Genomic DNA, 24,398 nt, shown 5'->3' on the forward strand with positions numbered 1-24,398 from the left:
GCTAACGGAGTTGAATTCCAATAACAGAATTCAGTGATGCGCATTGTTTTATAAGTTCATATGTCTGGAGAAAATCCTCTCCAGTTAAAGTCAATCATGACTCATTCGAGTGGGCGTGTCTAACCGGACAAAGGAATCTTCCCGCTCGAAAAATCTCGACAGCTGATTCGTCCTACACGAAGGAGGGGACGGCACCTGGGACACTGATAAAAGTCCAAAATCTCTTCTCTTCGCTCTCTCATCCTTCCGCTCTCAACTCATCCAACTTCTTTGGACCCTCTTCCCCGGCGCAGCGCTTCTCCAAGGAACATCTGAAGGAGGCCCTGGCCTTCTCCATCGAACGAACCCATGTTCGAGTCGTAACCGCCGGTCTTTGCAACTAAGATTTCCAGCCTCTCCCATCCCGGGAGACGAATCTGAACTTTTCCGGTAACGTTAAATTCAAGTGAGCCTTTACATCGTTTTTCGAAACGACCCAGAAGAAGAAGCTAGACGCAAACCAGCCGGACATGCGCACGCGCGTCCCCTTTTCAGCATCACACTGAAAGAGTACCACATCTCGCAAGTATATTGATTCCTATAAAAGCTGTTCCAGGTGTCTAGGTCTTAGGTCTGTGATTTAAGTTACCCTCTATCTTCCCTCTATATCTTTCTTTCTTTCTTTCTTTCATGTCATTCATTCCGATCACGTCATGCTATGTTTTATGTTTTTGTTCGGTTAAATGTGTGTCTGTTTTCTCGTTTGCATTTTACGTACGTTTATATTTGTAGCTTATAATCTCTAGCGTGTGCCATTTTATTAATAAACCCATTTATACTTTTAACTGTCTCTGTGTTTGAAAACCCACTTTTTATAAAGTCAATGAAACAAAAGATCTATAAAGCTACAGGCTCTATATTATAAAACTACTTTGAGTAGTTTTAATTTATAAACCCAAAGAGGTTTTGTCTTCGTGGCCAGAAGACAAACTGTCTTGGAGTTTTGTAAACAGGAATGCTTCTTCTTAACTGTAATGATCAGACAGTACAGAACGAGGCATTTCCTATAATTGATAAAGTAAATGCATATGCGATTTATGAATTATGACCATGCGTTATAAATATTAATATTGCCAAAATTCCCTATATTCTTGAGCTAATTCGCATTAACCCAGAGGCATTTACGCTACATGTATTATGGAATAAGTATAATAAAGTAACTAATCTCATGTTCTGTGATATTTTACCATAACTTGAATTTCATAGTCAACTAATCTAAATGTAGTCATTTTCAGAATCAAAACACATACTCAAAGTTGACATTCAAAATAATAATACAAAGTGCACCTTCAAATTCCAATAAACAAAAGTATTAGTCTCCAAATTACCCAAAACACTAAAACAGAATTTGGTATTCATGAAAGGTATTGCGCAATATCAAAAAGGTAAATACGTAGCTACGTTAAAATCAATAAGCTTCAATGACCGCCAATACATGTAGCCATTTCAGCGGTAGTCACAACAGTGACGAACACGCTCAAAACAGCAATAATGCTCTAAACTAGCAACCGTGCATTATCAATGCCTTCATAATATAACAGGTAAATCGTTTACCTTTGAGATCGGAATGACTAACGCGGGTCTCCAGGCGCAGCCCGACGTCTAAACAGAGCGGAATCAAACAGCTCTGATTGGAAAGCGGCAGCAACTATAGTCAAAATAATGCTTCGGTGATCAATCACACGGCTGAACTGAACAAGTTACAGTTGAAAAAAAAAACTCACCGAGTATTCAGAGCTTGAATCGCTAAAGTTGGAGCACTTTATAAATGTGTTTGGGGACGCCGAACAGACCATGCCACAGCCACAGTGGAGGCAGAGAGGAAGTGAACTCCGTGACGCGTAACTTTGAGGAAGTTGGGAGTTCGGGGAAAGCGCAGAAAGTGGGCCCGCCAAAATAAAAGACTTACTACATGCGGGTTACACTTTCAATATGGAACTAGGCAAAGCTAGACAGACTTTCTTCTCAAATATTATAAAGAGCAATTTAAACAACACACACATTCTTTGTTCTATTGTAGAGAGACTGACAAACTCCCCAAGCCAGATTCCCAGTGAAATGCTCTCAGACAACAAGTGTAGTGAGTGTGCTTCTTTTTTCTCTGAGAAAATCAATAATATCAGAAAGGTGATCACAGGGACGTGGGAACTATATTGTGAGAGGGGGGGCGGGATTCTTGAGGGGGGGGGGGGGGGGGGGGGGTGTTAGTGTAGGCCTAGTAGCCTGTGTTATGTATCCTGATTGACTTTATGATTAGTTAAACCTGTTTTGCACATGCATCCCCACAGAGTTAACCATTTCAGACAGTAGGCTACCGGACAGCCTCTGTCTCGTTCACTTCAAGTCCGTGGGCGTTACGCACAGCTCAGTGTGGCCGCTCCAATTTACCTTCAATGAAATCTATGTCAAAACGCGTCAAAAGAGGCAATGCATTTACGCAGAGCAGGGTCATAAACGCGCAGAAAACGTGGCCATGTGTGTCTGGAGTTCAGCGAGCTCCACGGACCACTCCTTCAGTCTATCCACGGAGCGCTCTAAAGTCAACAGCGCTGAATGAATGATGATCTGCTTTTATGTAATTTTTCCTTTTTTATTCAGAATATTCACAAATGTGTTAGCTATGGCATGAAATATCTGATATTCCGATTGTCAAATATATGCAAGTGGAAGTGTATTGTTGTTTAAACACCAAATAACGATCGCGTTAGTTGAGCTGTATGCGCGATGGGCGCCGCCGTGTTAGTTTGTGCCGCAGACGCAGTTCAGAGAATCGGATCTGTTGGATTTACAACACGTGTAAATTTCACATTCATCCACTTCCACATCCACGACCCCCCCGCCCCCCCTGTTCCAACGTCTATGGGTGATCAGCACATCCTTGAGTTGCCCTGGGGTCAGACAGATCAGACCACCTGAGAAAGTAGTTACAATGTCTGATTTCAAAGTAATTGATGGCAACATTTTGGAAGAAACTGTACAGCACCTTAAAACATCAACCTGCGCTCTTGACACACTACCCACATCTTTTTTCAAAAGTGTGTTAAACAGTTTAGAAGCAGATCTTCTAGAAGTGGTAAACTCCTCACTTCTCTCTGAGAGTTTTCCAAACTCCCTGAAAACTGCAGTTGTCAAGCCCCTCCTGAAAAAGAGCAATCTGGATAAGACGATATTAAGCAACCGATCTCAAATCTTCCTTTCGTAGTGTGCTCTGCCTCTCCGTCGCGGTGAACTTTTTTTTCTTGAGCACGTCTATAAACTGAAACAAAACTCAGCGAATACTTGTCACACATTTATGAGCCATATACCTTTATAAACATTTAAGTGTGTACTTTTAAATGATAGGATTCAAACTGAAAACAAATATTCTCTGTTTAAGTAATTTGTATAAAACCAACAAGATGTCAAGCTTCTCAAATGCTTCCTAATTATTTTTTAATTTACCACGCCCACTCGCGCAAAAGAGATTCTCATGCAAATCTCCACATGGAACGCGAACTCGCTCATTACCTCAACAACAAAACACCAAAACACTTCACAAGTCTCTGCTTTTAGACGCGCCTGAGCTTACATTGGATTGATTTACCTCAGAAGAAGAAGAACGCGATTTGAAGACAAGAAAGATGTAAGGTAAGAAATTCTTACATATTAGTTTGCTATTGTTGCATAAATTTCACATTGCAGTTGAACTGTTGCTAGATATATGGTGAATATTATAATATTTAGACCCGTGTTTACTGTTACTGTGTTTGTGGATATCTGCTCAAACGTAGCTATGTATATGGTAACCATAATGTTTTATATTTATCGCGTTTGAATGTATCATATTTTGGATCGTGATCGCGTTTGAATGTATGGAGTCAATATAGGGCCATATATATCTGCAAAATAAAACAATGTTTTGCAAAAAAAAAAAATGTTTTGCAAAAAAAAAATGTTTTGCAAATAAAGATAAGAGTATTGAGAATTTTTTTTGCTTTTTTGCAAGTAAAAAAAAAATTATTGCAAAAGAAAAGTTAACCACTGAGAGAAAAAATAAAGTTTAGCAAAGTAAAACTTCAGCAGCATTGACTTTGCAACACATATTTCCCTTTGCACCGCTCCTTTAAATCCGCGTTTCAGTCATCCGTGCCTCTGCGGCGCAAGCTTTCCTTTGCGCTTCATTTTTCTTTGCGCCTCGCTTTGTGTCCCTGATTTGACGTGGGGGGAGGGGTCAAGAGGTTGGGGTGTGTACAAGGGACGAAGGCGCGTCCCTCTCGTAACGTCATCAGCGCGAGCCCCAGACTATTATTGTCAATAATACATACCTGTGATCCATCACCCGGGCTGCGTTCCAGTCCAAAATTGTCATGCCCTTCACTCGCTAACTTCCCTCCGTCTCGTTCACTCGGATGTACGTCATTGCGAGTGCTCACTACTGGCGGAAACTGCAATGGGCTGAAATGGAACGTCCTAAGCCCTTGATCACTTGGAATCAGCTGTGGAGTTGATTTATTATTTACATTTTGTTTCCCTTTAAGAATTTGTTTAATGCAGCATCCAAATGTTTATAGGTGTGTTTGGGTTGTTTTAAATTAAAAATATATATTATTAATATATCATAGAGTTGTCTGTTGTGGTGGTGATTAGATGATATATGTGGTGACGTCACAATCGTACTGCATTGTGGGACATATAGGTGCCTGAAGTGTACATTGAAGCAGACTCGCTCCCTCGGTCAAAATCGAGGGAACGAGGGTCTGTCCATATAAACTTCCCTCGTCCACTTCACGAAGTGGAACGCACTTCAAAATGGCGGCAGGGATTCCCCCAAGGGGAAGTGCTTAGGGAAGTTCGCAAGTGCATGTCTAAAAGTGGACTGGAACGCAGCCTCACATGTCTCTGCTCCGCCATTTCGATCGATCCAGTCGGTCTGGGGCTCGCGCTGATGACGTTACGAGAGGGACGCGCCTTCGTCCCTTGTACACACCCCAACCTCTTGACCCCTCCCCCCACGTCAAATCAGGGACACAAAGCGAGGCGCAAAGAAAAATGAAGCGCAAAGGAAAGCTTGCGCCGCAGAGGCACAGATGACTGAAACGCGGATTTAAAGGAGCGGCGCAAAGGGAAATATGTGTTGCAAAGTCAATGCTGCTGAAGTTTTACTTTGCTAAACTTTATTTTTTCTCTCAGTGGTTAACTTTTCTTTTGCAATAATTTTTTTTTTTACTTGCAAAAAAGCAAAAAAAATTCTCAATACTCTTATTTTTATTTGCAAAACATTTTTTTTTTTGCAAAACATTGTTTTATTTTGCAGATATATATGGCCCTATATTGACTCCATATGAATGTATCATATTTTGGATCGTGATCGCGTTTGAATGTATCATATTTTGCAGCGCGATCGCGTTTGAATGTATCATATTTTGTCACAAGAAGACAAGCGCCGACATTATGCTTTTCTCAATATCAAGTACGCAAAGTTTGTACTTGCCATGTGCGACTCCTACATGGTACAGCGCGTTCTTGAAAGCGTCACTCAGCTCGCTCTGCTACTCCGGTTATCTCTGTAACTTACTCTGTATGTACATTTTAAGCAACAATAAAACAAAATATGTAATAAAACACCACTCTGCCTCTTTTCGTTTTCATTTAAAGAAATTAAACATTATAGGGACTTAGGGACACAATGTGGTTCATGCGCAACGCATATTGATTATTCACTGCACGTTTACGTTATTCTAATAACAAAACGAAATTTAAAACACAACCCTAACGTTACCTCTTTTCGTTTAAATAATAATAATAAAAAAAACATATTCCAGGCTATATATGCATTTGTACAAATGTTGCAATAAACATCAGTGATAATCTAACGTTAGTAATAAAAGAATGACAAGAAATCATATTTCTTTTTGTAAAATTTCAGTTTTATCAATAATAGCCTATATAAAAGTTTAAGTAAAAGGTACAAGAAGCTATACAATAAGAAATAAAGCAAACAATTCAGTCAAATATCCAAATGCAGCGCTCTAGTCTAACATTACAACAGTAGCCTAAAGTTAAATACAAAAGCCTATAACGTTTGTAAATGACCACAAAAATATGTATGTGTGTGTTTCCCTTTAAACGTGTTGTGCGCGCGCACGCAACGTAACGTAAGCTGTAACTCAGGGAGAAGAAAGAGGTGCGGACGAGGAGCACATTGTGGTTCTCACGTGGTGTTTACAAAAGTTTGAAAAATATATTGTAAAAAGGTGGATGCACTTTACGTTTGGTTCTTTTAGTACCCTTTGGCAAGCGGAGCGAGGTATGTGTCTTTATTGTGTGTTTGCATGTTGTATTTTAAAGTAATATATAATTTCGTATGGCACGTCCCAGCTAACATGAGTCCAGCGGGCCAGTGGCGGACCACCGGTGGCAAAGTTGGCGGCCCACCGGCGGACGCCGCCGGCGGATCACTGGCGTTTTGCTCATCGTTATTCTAGCGGACCTCCAGCGGCAGCCGCCGCTTTCCCGACGGTGGTCCGCTATCGTGCCGCTGGTTTATAATAAGTGTTTTCTGGCGGACCACGGTCGGTCCACGGTTTATAATCAGTTACTCATGCTAACCAAAATTCACTATAATGGATAAAAAAAGCAATGTACACCAGTTTCAATAGCAGTTGCAAATTAATTTTTATTAAATTAATTTTCAGTGAACAGATGAAATGGATACATTTGCATTACATTTATCAGATTCTTTTATCCAATGTGACTATTAGTCAAGGACATTATAGGATAAGTTGTACCCTTATGAAAATTAACCATGGTTTTACCACAGCATTTGCAGTAAAACCATAGTTGCTAACAAAATGAACCATGCTTTCACAACAACCAAGGTTTAAAAACATACGTTTATAGTCATGATTACCATAATTTTACAGCAATTATTACAGCAATATTACTAGTTGAACCATGGTTTGAAAAATAAATAAATAAATAAATAACATGGTTGGTACAGTTGTACCATAGTAAAACCATATAGTGCTTTTCACAATACAAATTGTTTCATAGCAGCTTTACAAAAAATGCATGTTCAAGGTTATACAATCGCGAAATATCCTTTAATCAGCCAGAGGCGACTGCTACTCACTGGAGAGCATCTTTTGGCAACAAAGTAATGTCCATAAGATAATCCAAGTCATGAGTTTAAAGTCCTAATTGCTATCCTTCAAAGGGTTGCAGATTTTTAACCCGCTATTCTTACAATGTTGGTAATATGTTAGAACAATGTTTACTCTTTCTCTTAGTTACGTGTACTGAGATATTCCTGTTTATTTGTCAGCAAAACTGTCATGCAAACCTTCCCTTCCCTTCCCCGGTTCCACAGAAAAGGCTTAAGATAGTCCCTGACTAAAATGCATGTTTGAACTGTCTTAACTGGAAGCAACTTGCACTGACATATCTTAAAATATTTCAGGGCCATTGTTTTGTCTCAATATGCACACCAGTAATGTTTTTTTTTTCCTTCTTTTTTTCTGAAGTACATTTAAAAAAGCTACTTAAATATCCTAATTTAACTAAGGCCCAATCCTGGCTTAATCTAAGCCCTGTGTGTGAAACTGGGCCAATGCAATGTAAGGATAATATCTGGCAGTTTTGTGTCCATCGATAGTTGTCACCATCTGAAGTCTTTTTGAGTCTTGGTGTCATTTGAAGTCTTCACGAGTGAGGCTGGATCCACACTAGAGCTGCTGTAATCTCTAGTGAACTTGCTGAGCATCCTGAGATAGAAACAGGGAAGCAACAGGAGAAAGATTAGCATTGCTGCTGTCATATTATTTCAGGCAAAAGATGATCATGTGCACTTTTTATTATTTCATCACATATAACTGTAGTGCAAGATTATGAGATGTGTAAATTGAATGCTTGGCTACAGAGATGTGTCTTTAATCTAGATTTAAATTAGGATCATGTTTCTGGGCCCCAAACATATCAGGAAGGATATTCTAGAGTTATTCCCTTACATTCTATTGAATTAATAGGAAATCGTCAGATTTTAATGAGAAAACATGACCTAACGAGTCAGCATTTTTATATTTGAATACTATACATTCTCACAATGCAAACGTCCTAAACATTTCTGAGTATTTGTAATGTTGAAAACAGTTGTGCTGATTAATATTTTTTTTGTAAACCAGTGTAACATTTTAATCCACTTTCTTTTTTCTCTCTCCAGGATTGTTAAATATAGACCCAACATATATAAATGGTAGTTTACACTACTATTCAAAAGTTTGGGTTCAATAGAATGATTATTTTTATAAGAATAGAAAATAAATATTTTTATTCAGCAAGGATGCATTAAATTGACCAAGAGAGAGTAAAGATTTTTCAAAAAAAATTCTTTTTTTCCCTTTCTATTCATCAAATAATCCTGAAAAACACAAAAATGTGAAGCAGCACAACTGATTTCAAAACTGATAATAATCATAAACGTTTCATCAATTCATTTTCCATAGAAAACAGTTATTTAAATGTTTGAATATTATTTCACAATATTATTGTTTTTACTGTATTTTTTATTAAATAAATGCAGTCTTGGTGAGCATAAGAGACTTCTTTCAAAACATTTTTTTTTACCAACAACATTAGAGTATGTTTGAAGTTTTAGTTTAGTTCCTTTATTGTCCACAAGTGGAAATTTGTATTTGGCTTGGTTTTACTTACTAGTCATATGGGTGATAGCGCCTCAGAGATGATGATCAGCTCAACTCTGCAATGGTGCAGGGCATCAGCATGAAGGATCTAGGAACACAACTAACCATTTGCCACAGAGCCAACAATATTATTATACAATGACAGGTTTATTAAAAGGACAGAAGCTACAACAGAAGTGAAATGCAGAAAAGAGAAAGAACAGACAATGGTTTCTTAATTAGGATAACAAAATGTATGTTTTTAGGTTTACTTTTTCATTGTGTTGTGTTCAAAACCCTATAACACTTGTGGTGTTCCCGGTCAAAAATAACTGGTCTACAAAAAATAGCTTATAAATCACTTGTTATGCTATATTATCACCCAATTCTGGATTCAATATTTTTGTCAACTTGTTTTCTTTCAGTTACGACTGTTTTTATATTTCTATTTGCATCTGATTAATCGTGGGCCTAATTTTTCTGAGAGTAGGCATTTATGAATAATTTTGAAAATATTAAGTAAAATATGAACATGTTCATTATGTTCATGTACACATATGTGCATGTGTGCTTGCAAACATCGAGCCCTTGGACCTGAGCATGTGTGGATACATGCATACACACGCTACCCAAACACACACACACACACACACACACACACACACATTAAAACACAGAAACTATTTTGAATATTACACACATTCTTTTTCACAGAGAGAAACTTGATCCTACCCTGAACTGCATCTAATATTCATTTATCCATCTGACATTGATAAACACAAAACAAATCAAACTTCCTTTTGAAACATTAAAGTAGACTAGTTTGATCAACAGTGCAATGTTTTTCATATTTTATTTAATATTTCCAAAATTATTCATAAATGCCTACTCTCAGTTAAATGAGGCCCACAATTAATCAGATGGAAATAGAAATATAAAACCAGTCCTAATTGAAAGAGAACAAGTTGACAAAAAAACCAATGAGATAAAATTAACTAATATTTTCGGGAAAAAGAAAATCTTCTCTGTTATTTAATGAGCTTCCTCACCTCACCATGTGTTTCCCACTTCTCTGGCAGCAGCTTTCTTCAAAAATGTCGACATTTTGGAGCTTTCCTCTGTTGTAGAGGGATTATTTGTGTTGCTGCTGAAATCACAGAACAATTTTTATCAATATTTGTTAACCGTTGAGCTAGTTTCAGCAATTTTTAAGTACTCCATGTAAGTGACGTCACCGATTAACAGTACATTTACGTTAAATTAGCTTACGTCCAAGCAAAATCTTTACAAAACTATCAAAACCTCTCATCTACACATAAGATGTGATTAAAGGCCCAAACTTTCATAAACAAAAGCTCAAGCTATAGTTAGCCTACCTCTTCTGAAAACGGTTGAGATGCTAACGGACTTTTTCGAAGACACTAAACCATTTCTATGAAGTAAATATTCAACAGAAGCGTGTCAATTACAAGTAAGATAAGTGTCAAGAACAGTTGTGTGTATTATTTGTGTGATTTTAGAGGCTAAACTCACCTGAAAGCAGTGAAAACAACAGCGAGAGACGGAGTTTTGCTGACAGTTGCAGTAGTGCGGTGCGGACCCGCGCCGTTTCCTTGGCAACTCATCTCCACTCCAGTGTTTGAACCCGGCTCGAGTGTTCACGCGCACGCACATTAAAACGCGTCATAGTCACACACACAGCATTTACAAACATAAACATCTAGAATAAGAACCTTACTTGAATAAAAATCTCTTCATAAAATTATGAATTTAAAACTCATTTTGAAGTTATATGACCCATGCATAGGTGCAATTACCACTACTGCTCGTGATAGTGGGACAATTGTGGCTTTTTAAAAATAATTTAAATATTTTTGTTGTTGTTTTTACGAACACTCAAGCCCCATATTTCATTTGAACGCGTGCTAAAAATGCTCATAGGCAATATTTTTTATATCACCAACATTTTGCTTTTGATATTGCTGCAGCTATTAGGTCAGTTTCACCATTTTTTTATTCTGTGCTTTCAGATTCTTTTTAACTGTTAAATAAATAAATAAATAAATATATATATATATATATATATATATACATTTATAAATTAAAGACGTCCTGTAAGCGCTCAGAAACACGTGGACCGACTATCGGCTTGCCACTGGTGTGCCGACGGTGGCCCAGCCGCGGAAAACCGCTGGTGGCGTGCCACCCAAAAAACGCTTGCAGACCGACGGGGTTTTCAGATTGGTCGGGTTGCCGATGGTGTGCCGCCGGAGGTCCGACCGTGTCAAACCGCTGACTTCGTGCCGCCCAAAAAACGCTGGTGGACCGCCAGGTCATTGTTAGCTGTCACCACACCAAGATACTAACCAGACAGAAGTGACAGAACCCTGACATTTTGAAAACCCCTGGTTTAGAGTAATCGATAAATCAGTCGATAGATTAATCGATACAAAAGTAGTCGTTAGTGCCAGCCCTATAGCACAGATTTTCTCAACCTTTTGTAACTCATGCCCCGCCAATGACTGTTTAAAAACATTCTGAGGATCACCGTTCCCGGTATAATGAACACAGAATAACAGAAAATTCAAAAAGTATATAGATAAAAACTCCTTGTATAAAAAAGACTTGGAAGGTTTACTCAGTAACCATTCATTCCTGTAGCATTAACTGGGCAGGTCAGACCAATGACTGAATACCATTTCTGAAAATTCCTCTCAACCAGAACCTTGTACTGTGTGTACGGATGTGGAAGATGTGATCCCTGTTCATGAGTCACATGCTGTTGATGACCATAAGATAAATATAAATAGATGATAAGTCTGATTCTATGTCAGAAAGTCCATTTATCTGTGATTACCATGTAAACACGTCTTGTTATTTATCTCCGCTTTATAGTGCGACTCGAGATGACCTTATCAAAGCACAGCAGGCGGATGATACTCTTCAAGAATTGTTCTCTTTAGCTCATGAAGTAGGAGACAAGACTTCATCTCCCTTCTATTTTCTTCAAGATGCATTGCTTCATAGACAACAACCTCCGACTTTTCACTCGATCCTAGGATCCAAATTGTGGTTCCATTTAATTTCCGTCAAGACCTCCTACAGCTTTCACACCAGGGCATGGCTGGTCTTATGGGGGTACGAAAGACCTATGAGAGAGTTCTTAGGAAATTGTATTGGCCTAGATGTAAGCGAGATGTGATTAACTATATACAGTCCTGTTATACTTGTCAAATGACTGGAAAGCCAAATCAAAAAGTTCCATTGGCTCCTTTATAGCCTATTGCTGCAGTTACCACTCCTTTTGCACACTTGACTATTGATTGCGTTGGTCCTTTACCACGATCTAAGACTGGACATGCTTATTTACTCACTGTAATGTGTCAGACTACACGTTACCCTGCAGCTTATCCTCTGAGATCAATTACTTCTAAAGCTATTTTAAAGGCTTTAATAAGTTTCATGTCTATTTTTGGCATTCCAAAAACTATTCAGTCTGAGACCTGGGCTCGAATTTTATGTGCCGAAACTCCTCTAAGGTCATGCGACAACTTAAAGTTAAACATAATATCTCAAGTGCTTATCACCCTCAAAGTCTGGAAGAGGAAAGCTCTGGAAAGATTCCATCAGTTTTGAGGTCTTATTGTGTCGAACTTGACTGTGACTGGAAGGAAGGACTTCCTTGGATGTTGCTAGCTATCCGTGAGGTTGTACAGGAGAGCATAGGTTTTAGCCCTAGTGAGTTAGTGTTTGGACACACTGTTAGGGGCCCTATTGCTGTCCTGGCAGATGAGTGGATGACTTTAGACCCTCCTGAGAATGTTTTAGACTATGTAATCAGTTTCCGTTATCGACTGTACGAAGCTAGAGCTATTGCTCTACGAAAGTTAGCCAAGTCTCAGGGAAAGATGCAGAGGTTGTTTGATCGCAAAGTCAAATCCAGACACTTTCAAGCAGGAGATCAAGTGTTGGCGTTGTTACCTGTTTTGACTAGTCCTTTCCAGGCTAGGTTTGCTGGACCTTATACGATTGTGAAGTGTTTTCCGAATAACAACTATTTATTAAATACACCAGATCGTCGAAAGAATATAAAGGTTTCTCATGGTAATTTATTGAAATCTTATGGGACTCCTGTACCTTCTCTGTCTGTTGATGTTGTGACTACTACCGAAACTGCAGATCCAAGTGTTTCAGAAACATCTGTAGAGGTGAATGATAATCTAGAGGAGATGAAAGTGAATCCCTCTCCAGAACATTCTCATTCACGGTTCCATGCTGGTGGAATGATCTCCTCACCCTCATCCGGAACGCAGAATCCCTGACAACATTCAAAACACAGCTGGAAACTCGTCTCTTCCGTGAGCACTTAACCTAAAAAAAACATGCAAATAAATTCCTTTTCCTTTAATCCTCTGGTGTCTGGCTTATGCTACTCTGAACAATGCCTGAACGTTGTATTTTGAGAAATTCTTGCGTTGTTTTTGCCTCTTCACGATCACTTGTTTAATTTAGTCCTAATTTGTGAGTCGCTTTGGATAAAGGTGTCTGCTAAATGACTAAATGTAAATTAGTTTCAGTGTCGAGTCTTCTGAGGTGAGGAGAGCAGTTCACGGCATTTCTCATATTTACACAACCATCACACACACTTTATACAGTTTGATTAAGCGACAGACTCATTCCTGTATTGTTTTCATCGATCACAGCGATACTTGTGCGTCTTTTCTGGCTTCTTCCTTCTGAAATAAACATTTAGTGCAGCAGCAGCGAGCATGAGGAGAATATGTTGAGTTCATTCAGACCTGAGCGATGTTGTGTTCGTTTGTGTGATTGTATCGTCAAGTCAAAAGCCAAAGTTTAAGATCTGTGAAGGGAATTAATGTGAATCTATCTTAAGTGTTATACTGGAACAGAGACTGCTAATGCTTTACATTGAGCCTAAGATGAGCCACGCGAGACATTAAAACATTAATAAATATGAATAGTGTTTTACTCTTGGAACAATAGTGCTTGTGGTGCTCTTTATTTTGAAAGTTTTATGATCATTTTCAATTTCTGAGCATATAAAATGATTTTTTTTTTAATGCTCTAACTACTTTACAGGGATTTATGTATATCATAAGATCAAACTTAAAGGTACAATATGCAAGAATTTTGCATTAACATATCCCATAATCTCAAGGCCAGTGTTATATATTTTGTTAAGTTGATTACTTACAATATCCCAAATGTTTCCAACTATTTTTAAATCGTGAGAAAATTGCGATTTTAACCAAGGAAACGGGGCGTTAGAGCAGGGGGGAGCTGGGAGTCGCCAGTCAATTGCGTCATATCCGCGTTACCCTCGGTTTCCGCTCATACTGCGTGGAGTCCTGGACAAATGCGGAAGTTGTAGTTGTAGCGTCTATCAAGCTACAAACTTTAGCTTGTTTCTTGCAGTCGTTATGGAACACAATTATTCTTTACCGATTGCAGCTGGTTCTGTCGACAAAGTAACGTTATGCTTAATTTTATATTTCCTAATGTAGCATTCGGTATGTAAGGGAAGTATTATTGCTTTAGATTTCTGTTTAGTTTATTGACATTGTTTATCACGTCTGGTGTTTATGGCCATGTAAATAAATATAGCATGTGTTATACATAAATATTAATCAGTATTTTGGCAAATGATGTGGGCATGTTCAAATGTACTTTTACAACAATTGTTTAGAACACGTAAAACTGCCCCGCGTTATCACAACAATGAATTCGACATACAGTAACATCTATGATAACCAATTTAGTATTAAACCTTACTTTTCTTGCGGTTAATTCATTTTAATGAAATAAAAGTGTGATGAGGTTCAAGAGTCAGGAAGGAAGAAGACAGGGGTCGGCGTGACTGGGACTCGTACTTTATTAAAATAAAGCAAAACAAACAAAAGTCGTGCACAACGCGCATTCACTGTGGCAACCGCGACGGCACAAAACAGTTCAAAAATGAGAGCTTGGATCCACCGGTTTTCTTTCTCTGCGTCCAATTTTCTCTTCAGTCTCTCTCTCGTTCCAGCGCGCGGCTTATAAGCGGTCTCTCCACGCGGATCACTGTAATAAAACACAGGTGTTCGTCATTTGCACTTGACCTACTTGCTCGTCTCTTCTCTCTCCCATTACAGACCGCGCTGAACCCCCCCGCCACAAAAAGCATGTCATTATAAAAAAAGAACTTAGCCTCATCCATGAACATGATTTTAGATTCCCGTCTGACTGATTTACATCCACGGTGGAGTTTAAAACGACAGTTCCCATCATTCCACGCTCCTTCACATCGTCATCAAGCTACGCCGTTGTTGTTGTTTGGAATGTAGCGCCCTCCAGAGGCCAAAAATTCTTGCATATTGTAGCTTTAATGTGGACATATTATGCTGCTGTAGTTATTTCTCTGTAGTGGTTGATGAAGATGAGTGTCATTAGTGATTGTTTTTGTGTTGTTGATGTTTTATCCATGTCTTATTGTGAGAAATTACAATATTTTCTTTCAGTAGAGCAGTTTTACAGGCTTTTATCACTTATCCTGACTCAAATAATGTGTTTCTAACAGCAAACACTCAGAATAAAGTGAGATGATCTGCTGATGGTCCTGAATGGCTTGTTGAATGAGTGTTGATAGTCTGAGGCTCATCAATATTAACAGATCTGCTGAAAACACTCTTTATTTCATGACAATAGTTCCTGTTTTCACCTCATTTATTATGCTGATGTCTTCAGATCTCCTGTAAATTGACACTTAAAGCTCATTTCATTGGTGTCAGCAGACTGAGGGGATTTGTTGGCTACTATATGCTAGGGCTGCACGATATTGAAGAAAAATGCGATATGTAAAATTAAATTAAATTATCTATTAAATAGCCTACATGCGTGTTTCACATTCTTTTTGTGACAAGAAAACATCCCTACAACTTCTGAGAGTGAAAATCAGTGTTTTACTGTCGCATAATAAGTGTTATTTTAACATCAGTGTAAACCACAGGGTTTAGGGTTTTAGGTTATCCTACATTAGGTTTATTTAACAACAGAATGATCAGAACAGAATATATTGTGATATATACATTTGCGATATTTTGATAATCTCAATATATTGTGCAGCCCTACTATATGCATGTTTATTTCTGTGTTTATGATTTTAACTGTTTTTCTAACCATCATTTATTCTTGGAAGAATTAAAATGATTTATAGTATTTTCTTTATTTCTAGATACCTGTATTTTAATGAAGAAGCAGAATAGTGTTAGGATTAGCAATAAAAAATATTAAAAATAAATAATGAATTGGCATATAATTGATATTTTTTATTTGGGCAGATCAGCTCCTCCCACACTGGAATAGATCACCAGTCAAGCTCCTCCCACAGCAATCACACCATCAGTGAAGCTCCGCCCACAGTAATTCAGCAATAAATGCTGTAAATTCCCATCAGCTACAAGTGAAGACGAGCATCAGAGCATCAGGAAGAGCTGAAATCTGCAAAGACTGAGTTTATTAAAGAGGACAGAGAGAACATGAGTGATCCAGAACCCTGCAGAATGAAACACACTGAAGATCCTGAAGAACAAAGAGGTTGGTGTTTATTCTTCATTCATTCATGATGCTGAAGAACATTCATGTTAGAAACATTCAAGCACTTCATCACATTTAGATAAACAGTTCAACTATGAAATGGTACAGAATGTTCTGGGTTTTTCTTCAACAAATGGGCAGTAAAGGGAGGTTTGAGACATTTTTATATTTATTGTCAACTAGGGCTGAAACGATTAGTCGACATTGTCGACAAATATCTTTGTTGTCGAGTAGTCGTTTGATCTCACGTGACCTAATGTAAGGGCCTGCAATGTCGCGATTTGACCGCTACGGCGCTGTAGCGCTAGAGTGAAATGCAGCCGTTACAAATAACGGTGTTATTGCGGTAGAAGAAAACACAGCGCAAATTATGACGGAGTGCAAACGAATCCAAACTAGCAAGTTTTCACAAAACTTCAAACCAAGAATGCTGTCGTGTGCAATACATGCCAGGCAAAACGTGCGTGTTAAAGCACTTAAAGAGGAAACAAGAGGAGCCGGTGAGAGGTGAATGTTCTCCAGCTGGAGCTAAATAACTAGCAGCAAAACTCTTTATTAGAAAATGCAATACTACTAATAATAGCAATAATATTAACAATAGTAATATACTTACAGTAATGGGATGATGTATTTTTGCATAGGATAAAGCTTGATCAAGCTTAGGAGTCAGGGCTGTTTTTATTATTGCAACACTATTAGGTATTACTTCCCTGTATTTTGTTCCATATTCATGAAGACTTACAAAAGCAGATGTTATGAAGAATATCATGTCAGTTAATTTTTCATACTGTAAATTAAAAGCTCAGCTCAGCTCAATTGTCATGTCAAATTTTTATTTTTTATTTTATTCTTATAATAATTGTTTGCAGATTAAGTGTGCCTGTAATGCAGCTGATTCATTTTTGTTTATTTTTTTTTCCTTTTGAAAGAGAACAGAATATTTAACCAATGCTTAGAGAGCATTTGTGTGTGATTTGAGTTGAAAGAGAATGACCTGTTTAGTTGGCTCAAAGTTCATTAAAACAACATTTCAAAAGCTGAAGTGATTTTCTTTTTTATATTATAGTTAGAATATGTATAACTCAGTTTTAACTAATTGAAAAAGTAATTCCAAACGTACTGATTAGTCGGCGAAATAATCGACGATTAGTCGATTAATCGTTCTAATAATCGTTAGATTAATCGATTATCAAAATAATCGTTGTTGCAGCCCTATTGTCAACATCAGATCAAGCTAAATACTATTTTAACTGTTTTATTTTACATTTATTTTATATCTGGTTCCCAATTTACAACAACGTTACCAGAATTGTATTCATTTTCAACCTAGTTTACACAATTTTTGTTTTAGGAATAGTCAGTAAACACCAAGTTACTGATAAAGTTGCATTTGTAAAATATCATATAAGTTATTCATAGTTGTAGAGATTCCTCTTACAGTAACTTTGCAAACATAGGGTGACCATATTTTAGTTTTCAGAAAACAGGATGGGGGCGTGGTCTGGGAGGCGTGGTTAAGGGGTGGAGGCGTGGCTAAAGGGTGGGGGCGTGGTTGGGGTGAATGCATCAAAAAATACTTGACAAATGCATTCAAAACCATGCAACTATGTTATTGTACTTTAATACATAAAGTAATACATCCTTTCCATTCAATGTTTGGCCCGCAACAATAGAATAGCCTACTATTAAATTTTTTTTAGCTTTTAACACCTTTTACATGACACTATTTCTTTTCATGGCCATAGCAGGTTAAAAATCTACTACTAAAATAAAAAATCTACTACACTATTTCAGTAAAAAAACAATTTCAATCCTCCTGATGTTCTCTTGTAGCCTATACTTTCTTTATGTGGGCTTCTACTTCGCTAGCACCTTTATTTGACACTGACACGTTCCAGCTTTGCAGTTCATGCATTCTGCTTTACACGGATCCCGACCGAAATGAAAAAAGGGTTATTTTCTCTGTAAATCATCTGAGTTTACATTTGGGCTTTTTTTTTTTACGCTGTTAGCTACTTGCATCTTATCTCGCACTTGACCGTAAACTGAAGCGTAGACCGTCGAGTCCTGGACGAGTCACGCTGCTAAAATTGAATTTCTGTGTCTGTGAACGTAAAGTCCACTTACTTTGATTTGATTGGTCATTTCAAATATTCTGACATTGACGAGCAGTGTGACAGACCAATGAGGCTTAGATGAACACACACACACACACACACACGCCTCTGTATTCTGACGTGCTCTCCTGCTTGCTGCTGCGGATTGAGGAACGCGCTGATTAGGCTATAACAAGACGGGGCGAAGCCGAAGCCGGTTTCATATGTTCAGGACAGGACGTGAAAACAGGACATGTCCTGGGAAAACAGGACGTTTGGTCACCCTAGGTAACAGGGTTGATGAATGTGATCAACACTATACAATTTGTGTAAAAACTGAGACAATAGATTGAGATTATTTTCTTGTCTTCCCATCATGCAGTAGAAAGAGCCCAGATGATGTCACTTCCTGTGTGTCACAGTTTTAAGAAATGCTCTATTTTTAAAAGGAGGAAAATCATGTCAGGAGTAACAGGGTTGAGTGAAACATGTAGGACACAGATAAAGATAATAAAATAGTTAATTTAAAACCAGTTAAAGTTATGGCCACTCTACACTTTGAGCTTGTGAAGTTTCTGCAGACACTGCAACGGCCGTGAAATGACGTCACATTCTGCGGCAGCTTTTTTTTACAAACCTACTGCATATTTAACATAAAACAAATAATAATAATTCAAAATGTAAAAATAAACAATCCACTTCACTTGAATGATAAACACTTGTGTTATTTCTCACAGAGCTTGTGTTTCTGGTGTCCCATTTTCACATGCGCATGTCTATGAAGGAAAAGTCTAGTGTGAACGGCCATTAATAATTAAAACGGTTTTAGTCAAATAAATATCAATCTCAAAGTTGGTGTCAAAATATGGCAGTATTGTATATTTTAACGTTAATATCATGTTAGATAATTGTGTCATTGATCAAATATATTTAATAGTTCTTGCTAAAGAAACATGGGATTCGTGCCTATAATGTTTTAAATAATAATTGGAAGATAAATTTTCCTCATTCATGGAAAGTTTCAAGGACATATAATCAATTTATAAAAAGGCATCAAATTATCGTAATATTTTATAACAGTTGTCTACTTTCTACTATTACATCAGGGCTCACTTTCTTGTCCTTTCACTTTATATTTCTCTCTTTGAATTATTTTGATGTACTGAAAATTAAATTAATAATTTTTACTTTCATGTCAGAAATAAGTGAAGTGAAGGAGGAAAGTGAAGAACTGAGTGAAGTGAAGGAGGAGAGTGAAGAACTGAGTGAAGTGAAGGAGGAGAGTGAAGAACTGAGTGAAGTGGAGGAGGAACATCATGTCCAACCTGGAGGAAAATCTTTGAGTCGCTCAAAGACTAAACAGACATTTTTAAAGAAAAGAAGAGCCAAGAAATCTTTCACCTGCACTCAGTGTGGAAAGAGTCTCACAACCAAACGAAGTCTTGAGCAACACATGATGATCCACACCGGAGAGAAGCCGTTCACATGTGATCAATGCGGGAAGAGTTTCACACACAAAACTAGTCTAGATGCGCATAGGAGAGTTCACACCGGAGTGAAGCCGTTCTCATGTGATCAGTGCAGCAAAACATTTATTTGTGCATCAGAGCTGAAGAGACACCTGACAGTTCATACGAAGGAGAAGCCGTATTCATGTTCTGTGTGTGGAAAGGGTTTTTCATGGCTGCCAACTTTACATAGACATGAGAAAATTCACACTGGTGTGAGAGAGTACATGTGCTTTGAGTGTGAGAAGACTTTTGCTACAGGGAGAGATTTAAAACGGCACCAGAGAATTCACACTGGAGAAAAACCTTACAAGTGTTCACACTGTGACAAGAGATTCAGTCAGTCTTCATCTCTGAAAAGACATGAGAGGATCCACACTGGAGAGAAGCCGCACACGTGTGATCAGTGTGGAAAGACTTTCTCTGTTAAAGGTGACCTGAAGCGACACATGAAGATCCATGCAGTGGAGAAACTACATATGCAGTATTTAGTTTGATCAAACTCTTCAGCTGTGTTCCTGTAACTCTTCATCTCGTCTCTCTCTGCTGTGATCATGAAATACCGCAGTATGATGATAATCAACAGAAGAAGTGAGTATTAGATTTAAAAAAAATCCTCGATTGCAATTTAACTGTGCCGAGTAACCGCCAAAATACCAGAAGTGTAATACATGGAAGAATCTATGTACCGCATTATTACACCTTTTTCTAAGGCTATGCGATATATTAAAACCATTTACAATCATAATTTAGCATAGTGTTATTGTGAAATCACAAAGGCTATGATTCAGTTAAATAAATATGCACTCTTTTTTTTTTAAGTTTAACACTGCACTTTTCATGTTAACACAAACAAGGATAAAATTGAGGAGTTAAGAGTCTGACATTGATGTGTGTGTGTGTGTGTGTGTGTGGGTAAGTTGTGTCAAAAGGGAGGCCCACTGTCTTAGACTTTGAAAACCCCTGGTTTAGATTAATCGATACACAGGTTTTCTCAACCTTTTGCAACTCATGGCCCACCAATGACTGTTTAAAAACATTCTGAGGATCACCTTTCCCAATATAATGAACACACAGAATAACAGAAAATTCAATCTGTTGTTAATCTGTAATGCCACTGTAGCAGACTAGGTCAAATCAGCTATATAGATGAAAACTACTCGGTTACTATCGTAACCTCAGTTCCCTGAGAGTAGGGAACCTATAGCTATATAGCTATACACAGTGGGGAAACTAATTTTCCTCGATTTACTGAAGCCTATAATGTAAAACGCATTTTGCAGCTGCACAGCTAGCACAGTGAGTGTCTGGCTCACTCATTGGCTGTGCTGCGGCAACTGCACATTCAATGGCGCAGGCACCTCTGACGTGTGAGCTAGCATCACGCCATTACATGTTAGAGCCCTCCAAGGGGGCGCGGCCTTAGTCTATATTAGTCCCCGAAAAATGCCATTTTAGCAGGTTTAAACAACTGAAGGTACAACTTGCCAGGTTACTATAGTGTGTCTGGCTACGCAATACTCGTTCCCTACTCTCAGGGAACTGAGGTTACGATAGTAACCGAGTAGTTCCCTTTTGAACGGTCACTTCGTATTGCGTAGCTATACGCAGTCGGGACGCCATGCAAAACGCCGCACTATAAGTAACTGGTTACCTACTGCAGCTCAGGACCCCTGAGCTCACTGAAACAAGCCAGAACCCAAGTATATCTAATGAACAGACTGGACACTGTTGGGTCTAGTAATATATATGTATATATATATTATATATATATATATATATATATATATATATATATATATATATATATATATATATATATATATATATATATAATGTGTGTGTCAATAACTTAAGACATCTAGCCTTATATGGATATCTATGGGAAATACTGCCTTGGTGGTACTTTTTTCAGTCCTCCAAAACTAGGGTCCTGGAAATATGTTCCTGGGACTGCGGTTCTCCGACTCAGAAGGTGGCGCCGTCACAAAAAACGAGGGTCCTAGAAATGCGGTCCTAGAACTGGGGTCCTGAAAATGCGGCCTCCGGGACTGCAAACGGATAATATTGGTTTCAACAGTTACAGCTGCTTCATTAAACAAAGACAAGAATGTATTAAAAATGTAAAACTGAACTTAAATGATAGAAAAATATGATTTGAAATAAAAGTAATTGATGAGACAAAGTTATTTTTTTTCTTCTTCTTTTAGACAGGACTTTCATTAGCCATATTTAAGTTTAAATGTTGTATATTTAATATGTATAAAGAATATATATTTAATAAATACAATATGATTACATCTAGGCATTTATTTCTGTATGTATAGATTTCATTATTTAACAAACATGTACACTCACTCATAAATTATATTTATACACGTACAAATTCATATTTTCAAGTGCAGCTTAATGTTTAGTTTTTTTTGTATTATGTCTATGATCTTCGTTACTTGATTTATATTGCAGGGCTCCAGACTAACTTTTTGCCTCGGTTGCACTGGTGCGCCTAACTTATTTAACTTACAAATTTTTAATGTCACAATTTCAAGATCACCTTATTATCACGCTCTATAAACATTCATATTATGTAAATGATTTTAAACAAGAATAAGGTGTAGGTAAATACTTTTTTTATTTGAAGCACAATTTTACTGTATATAAAAAGAAAAATCTTTTTTTTTAAATAAACAATGTTTAAAGTGTTTCACTGAGCTGCCAAACTAACTATTTTGAGTCTCTAGCTCAGGTGCGGTAGGATCTACCTCCGTCTCTGAGTCGGATGCCATCTCCGACGAAGGACCAGGGCTTGGCATCTTACCAGGGACTGGGGAGACTGGTGGCTGAAGTAGCTCATGTCTGGGCTGTTGTCGGAGCATTGACCGAGGAGTAGGGTTTTAACGGTATTCCTACTCTTACCAATACTACTTATCGATCCGGTACTGTATTCTTACAAAATTTGGTCGCACTCTAGAGCCCTGTATTGGATAAAACTTTTTCATCAAATAATTACTAATAGAAATATTTTATTTAAATAAGTACAAAAATTTTATATTGATATAATAAATTATTTGCCTGGCTAAAAGCGGCATCCACCTCCGACTTCCGGTTATTAGTGGCAGCTGACGTCTGGATTGATTGACAGGTACTGTTGCTGAACCCTTTTTTTATTTTTTATTTTTATTAATTCTTTTACAAAGAAGAAACAGCACTGCATTGAATACATTAACAAAAAATGAAAAATAAATAAAATAAAAATAAAAACAATAATTGACTCAACAAGTAAGAAAAAAACGTACATAGTTCTTGAGAAACTTGTTGTTCTTACTGTTATCAATGAGTTTAAGAGATTTTACAATAAGGGAAAACTCAGCAATAAAGACATCAAATCTAGGCAAAGTCTTGAGAAAGTTGTGTTTGTGAATAAAAAATGTACAATGCAACACAAAGAAATGAACAACACTATCAATAGCATAGTCACTCCCAGAAAAATAGAGAAATATATCCTTCAATGAAAAGTTTAAATCACATTTGATAAAGTGAGAAAGATGACAACCCAAGCTCTCCCAAAGAGGCTTAACCTGATTACAGTGGTGGAATAAATGAAGCAAAGTTTCTTCCTCAACTTTGCAAAATACACACAGGTCAGAGAGATCAACAAAAGAGGCAACTTGTGATTTTGTTGGGTAAACATTATGAAGAATCTTAAAGTGTATCTCTCTAATTTTATTGGACATACAATATTTCTCTGGGAGTAACCACGCCCTCTTCCAGTGAATACTGTCAAAAAAATTATTCAAAGTCATAAATTCTTCATATTCCAGTATACTGCCATCAGGGCTTGACATTAACTTTTTTGGCTAGTGGTTTTCCAAAGTTACTAGCCACACAGCATTTTTACTAGCCACATTTTTGTTGTTGTGAAATTACCTGATAAAAGTTGACTATGGCGTGCTAAAATTTACTTGAACTAGATTTACAACCCTTTTAAATGTAAACCCCCTGTACACGCCCAAATCAAGACTACATAAATATATAACAATACAGGTCATTATCATTAGCTCTGGTAAGGTTGTGTGTAAAGCTCCTTTTTAAAATAAAACCATGTATTATGTATTATATGTCGCCACATAGCTCCACCGGCATACGACATAACTCCAGCAGGGCAGCTAGCTGTCGCTACGTTTCTGTGTTGTAGTTCACTAGAGCGCAAGCGCAAGGCAACACTGTGTGCATGTAATACTCTAGGGCTGTCAAAATTGCTCGAAATGACGTTCGAATATTCCCTCTAAAAAAACACATAGCCTTTATTCGAACTATTCGAACATCTGGTTGCGCATTTTGTCAATGACACGCATTAGGTCAATAACAGGACAAATTAATACAAAGAGACATAACTACTTGTATAGTTTATTTAAGTTTAAACATATTTGACAACGTATTACCTACACAAAAACAAGTAAATCAACTAATGGCCAAGACCGCAGAGCTCACTCTCGCTCGCTCGC

The 24,398-nt window shown here is 37.6% G+C and overlaps 3 protein-coding genes and 1 long non-coding RNA gene across 8 annotated transcripts in view; 3 read left to right on the top strand and 1 right to left on the bottom strand.

The window, feature by feature from the left end:
- Positions 1 to 20,391, top strand: part of LOC309492535 (uncharacterized protein) — a 39,971-nt gene extending 19,580 nt beyond the window's left edge. Inside the window, exons 1-3 of one of the 2 annotated variants that reach the window (XM_082161556.1) lie at positions 6,180 to 6,325; positions 16,034 to 16,289; positions 19,585 to 20,391. In XM_082161556.1, the coding sequence (XP_082017682.1) occupies positions 16,232 to 16,289; positions 19,585 to 20,390 (864 nt within the window). In that variant the 5' untranslated portion in view covers positions 6,180 to 6,325; positions 16,034 to 16,231 and the 3' untranslated portion in view covers position 20,391. Of the gene's footprint in view, positions 1 to 6,179; positions 6,326 to 16,033; positions 16,290 to 19,584 lie in introns of those variants that run through there. The other variant, XM_082161557.1, reaches the window with a different exon arrangement.
- Positions 1 to 24,398, top strand: part of LOC309492428 (uncharacterized protein) — a 291,943-nt gene that overhangs the window by 51,434 nt on the left and 216,111 nt on the right. The gene's annotated exons all lie outside the window — the stretch shown is intronic.
- The window catches only part of LOC309492320 (uncharacterized protein), a 75,606-nt gene that overhangs the window by 44,155 nt on the left and 7,053 nt on the right, over positions 1 to 24,398 (top strand). Inside the window, exon 1 of one of the 3 annotated variants that reach the window (XM_082161233.1) lies at positions 21,721 to 22,793. The exons of 1 other annotated variant lie outside the window; for it this stretch is intronic. The gene's annotated coding sequence lies outside the window, so the exon portion shown is untranslated. Of the gene's footprint in view, positions 1 to 21,720; positions 22,794 to 24,398 lie in introns of those variants that run through there. One more of the 3 variants, XM_082161234.1, reaches the window with a different exon arrangement.
- LOC309492757 lies at positions 6,675 to 11,035 on the bottom strand. Of its 2 annotated transcripts, XR_014203692.1 has the most exons (4): positions 10,073 to 11,035; positions 9,746 to 9,843; positions 8,728 to 8,817; positions 6,675 to 7,781 (listed from the first exon to the last, which is right to left on the bottom strand). It is a non-coding gene; the product is annotated as an uncharacterized lncRNA (long non-coding RNA). The 2 variants fall into 2 exon arrangements; XR_014203693.1 differs by having other exon boundaries at positions 9,746 to 11,035.

This window comes from Leuciscus leuciscus (genome assembly GCF_965113295.1).
Source record: "Leuciscus leuciscus genome assembly, chromosome: 1".
NCBI classification, from domain to species: Eukaryota; Metazoa; Chordata; class Actinopteri; order Cypriniformes; family Leuciscidae; genus Leuciscus; species Leuciscus leuciscus.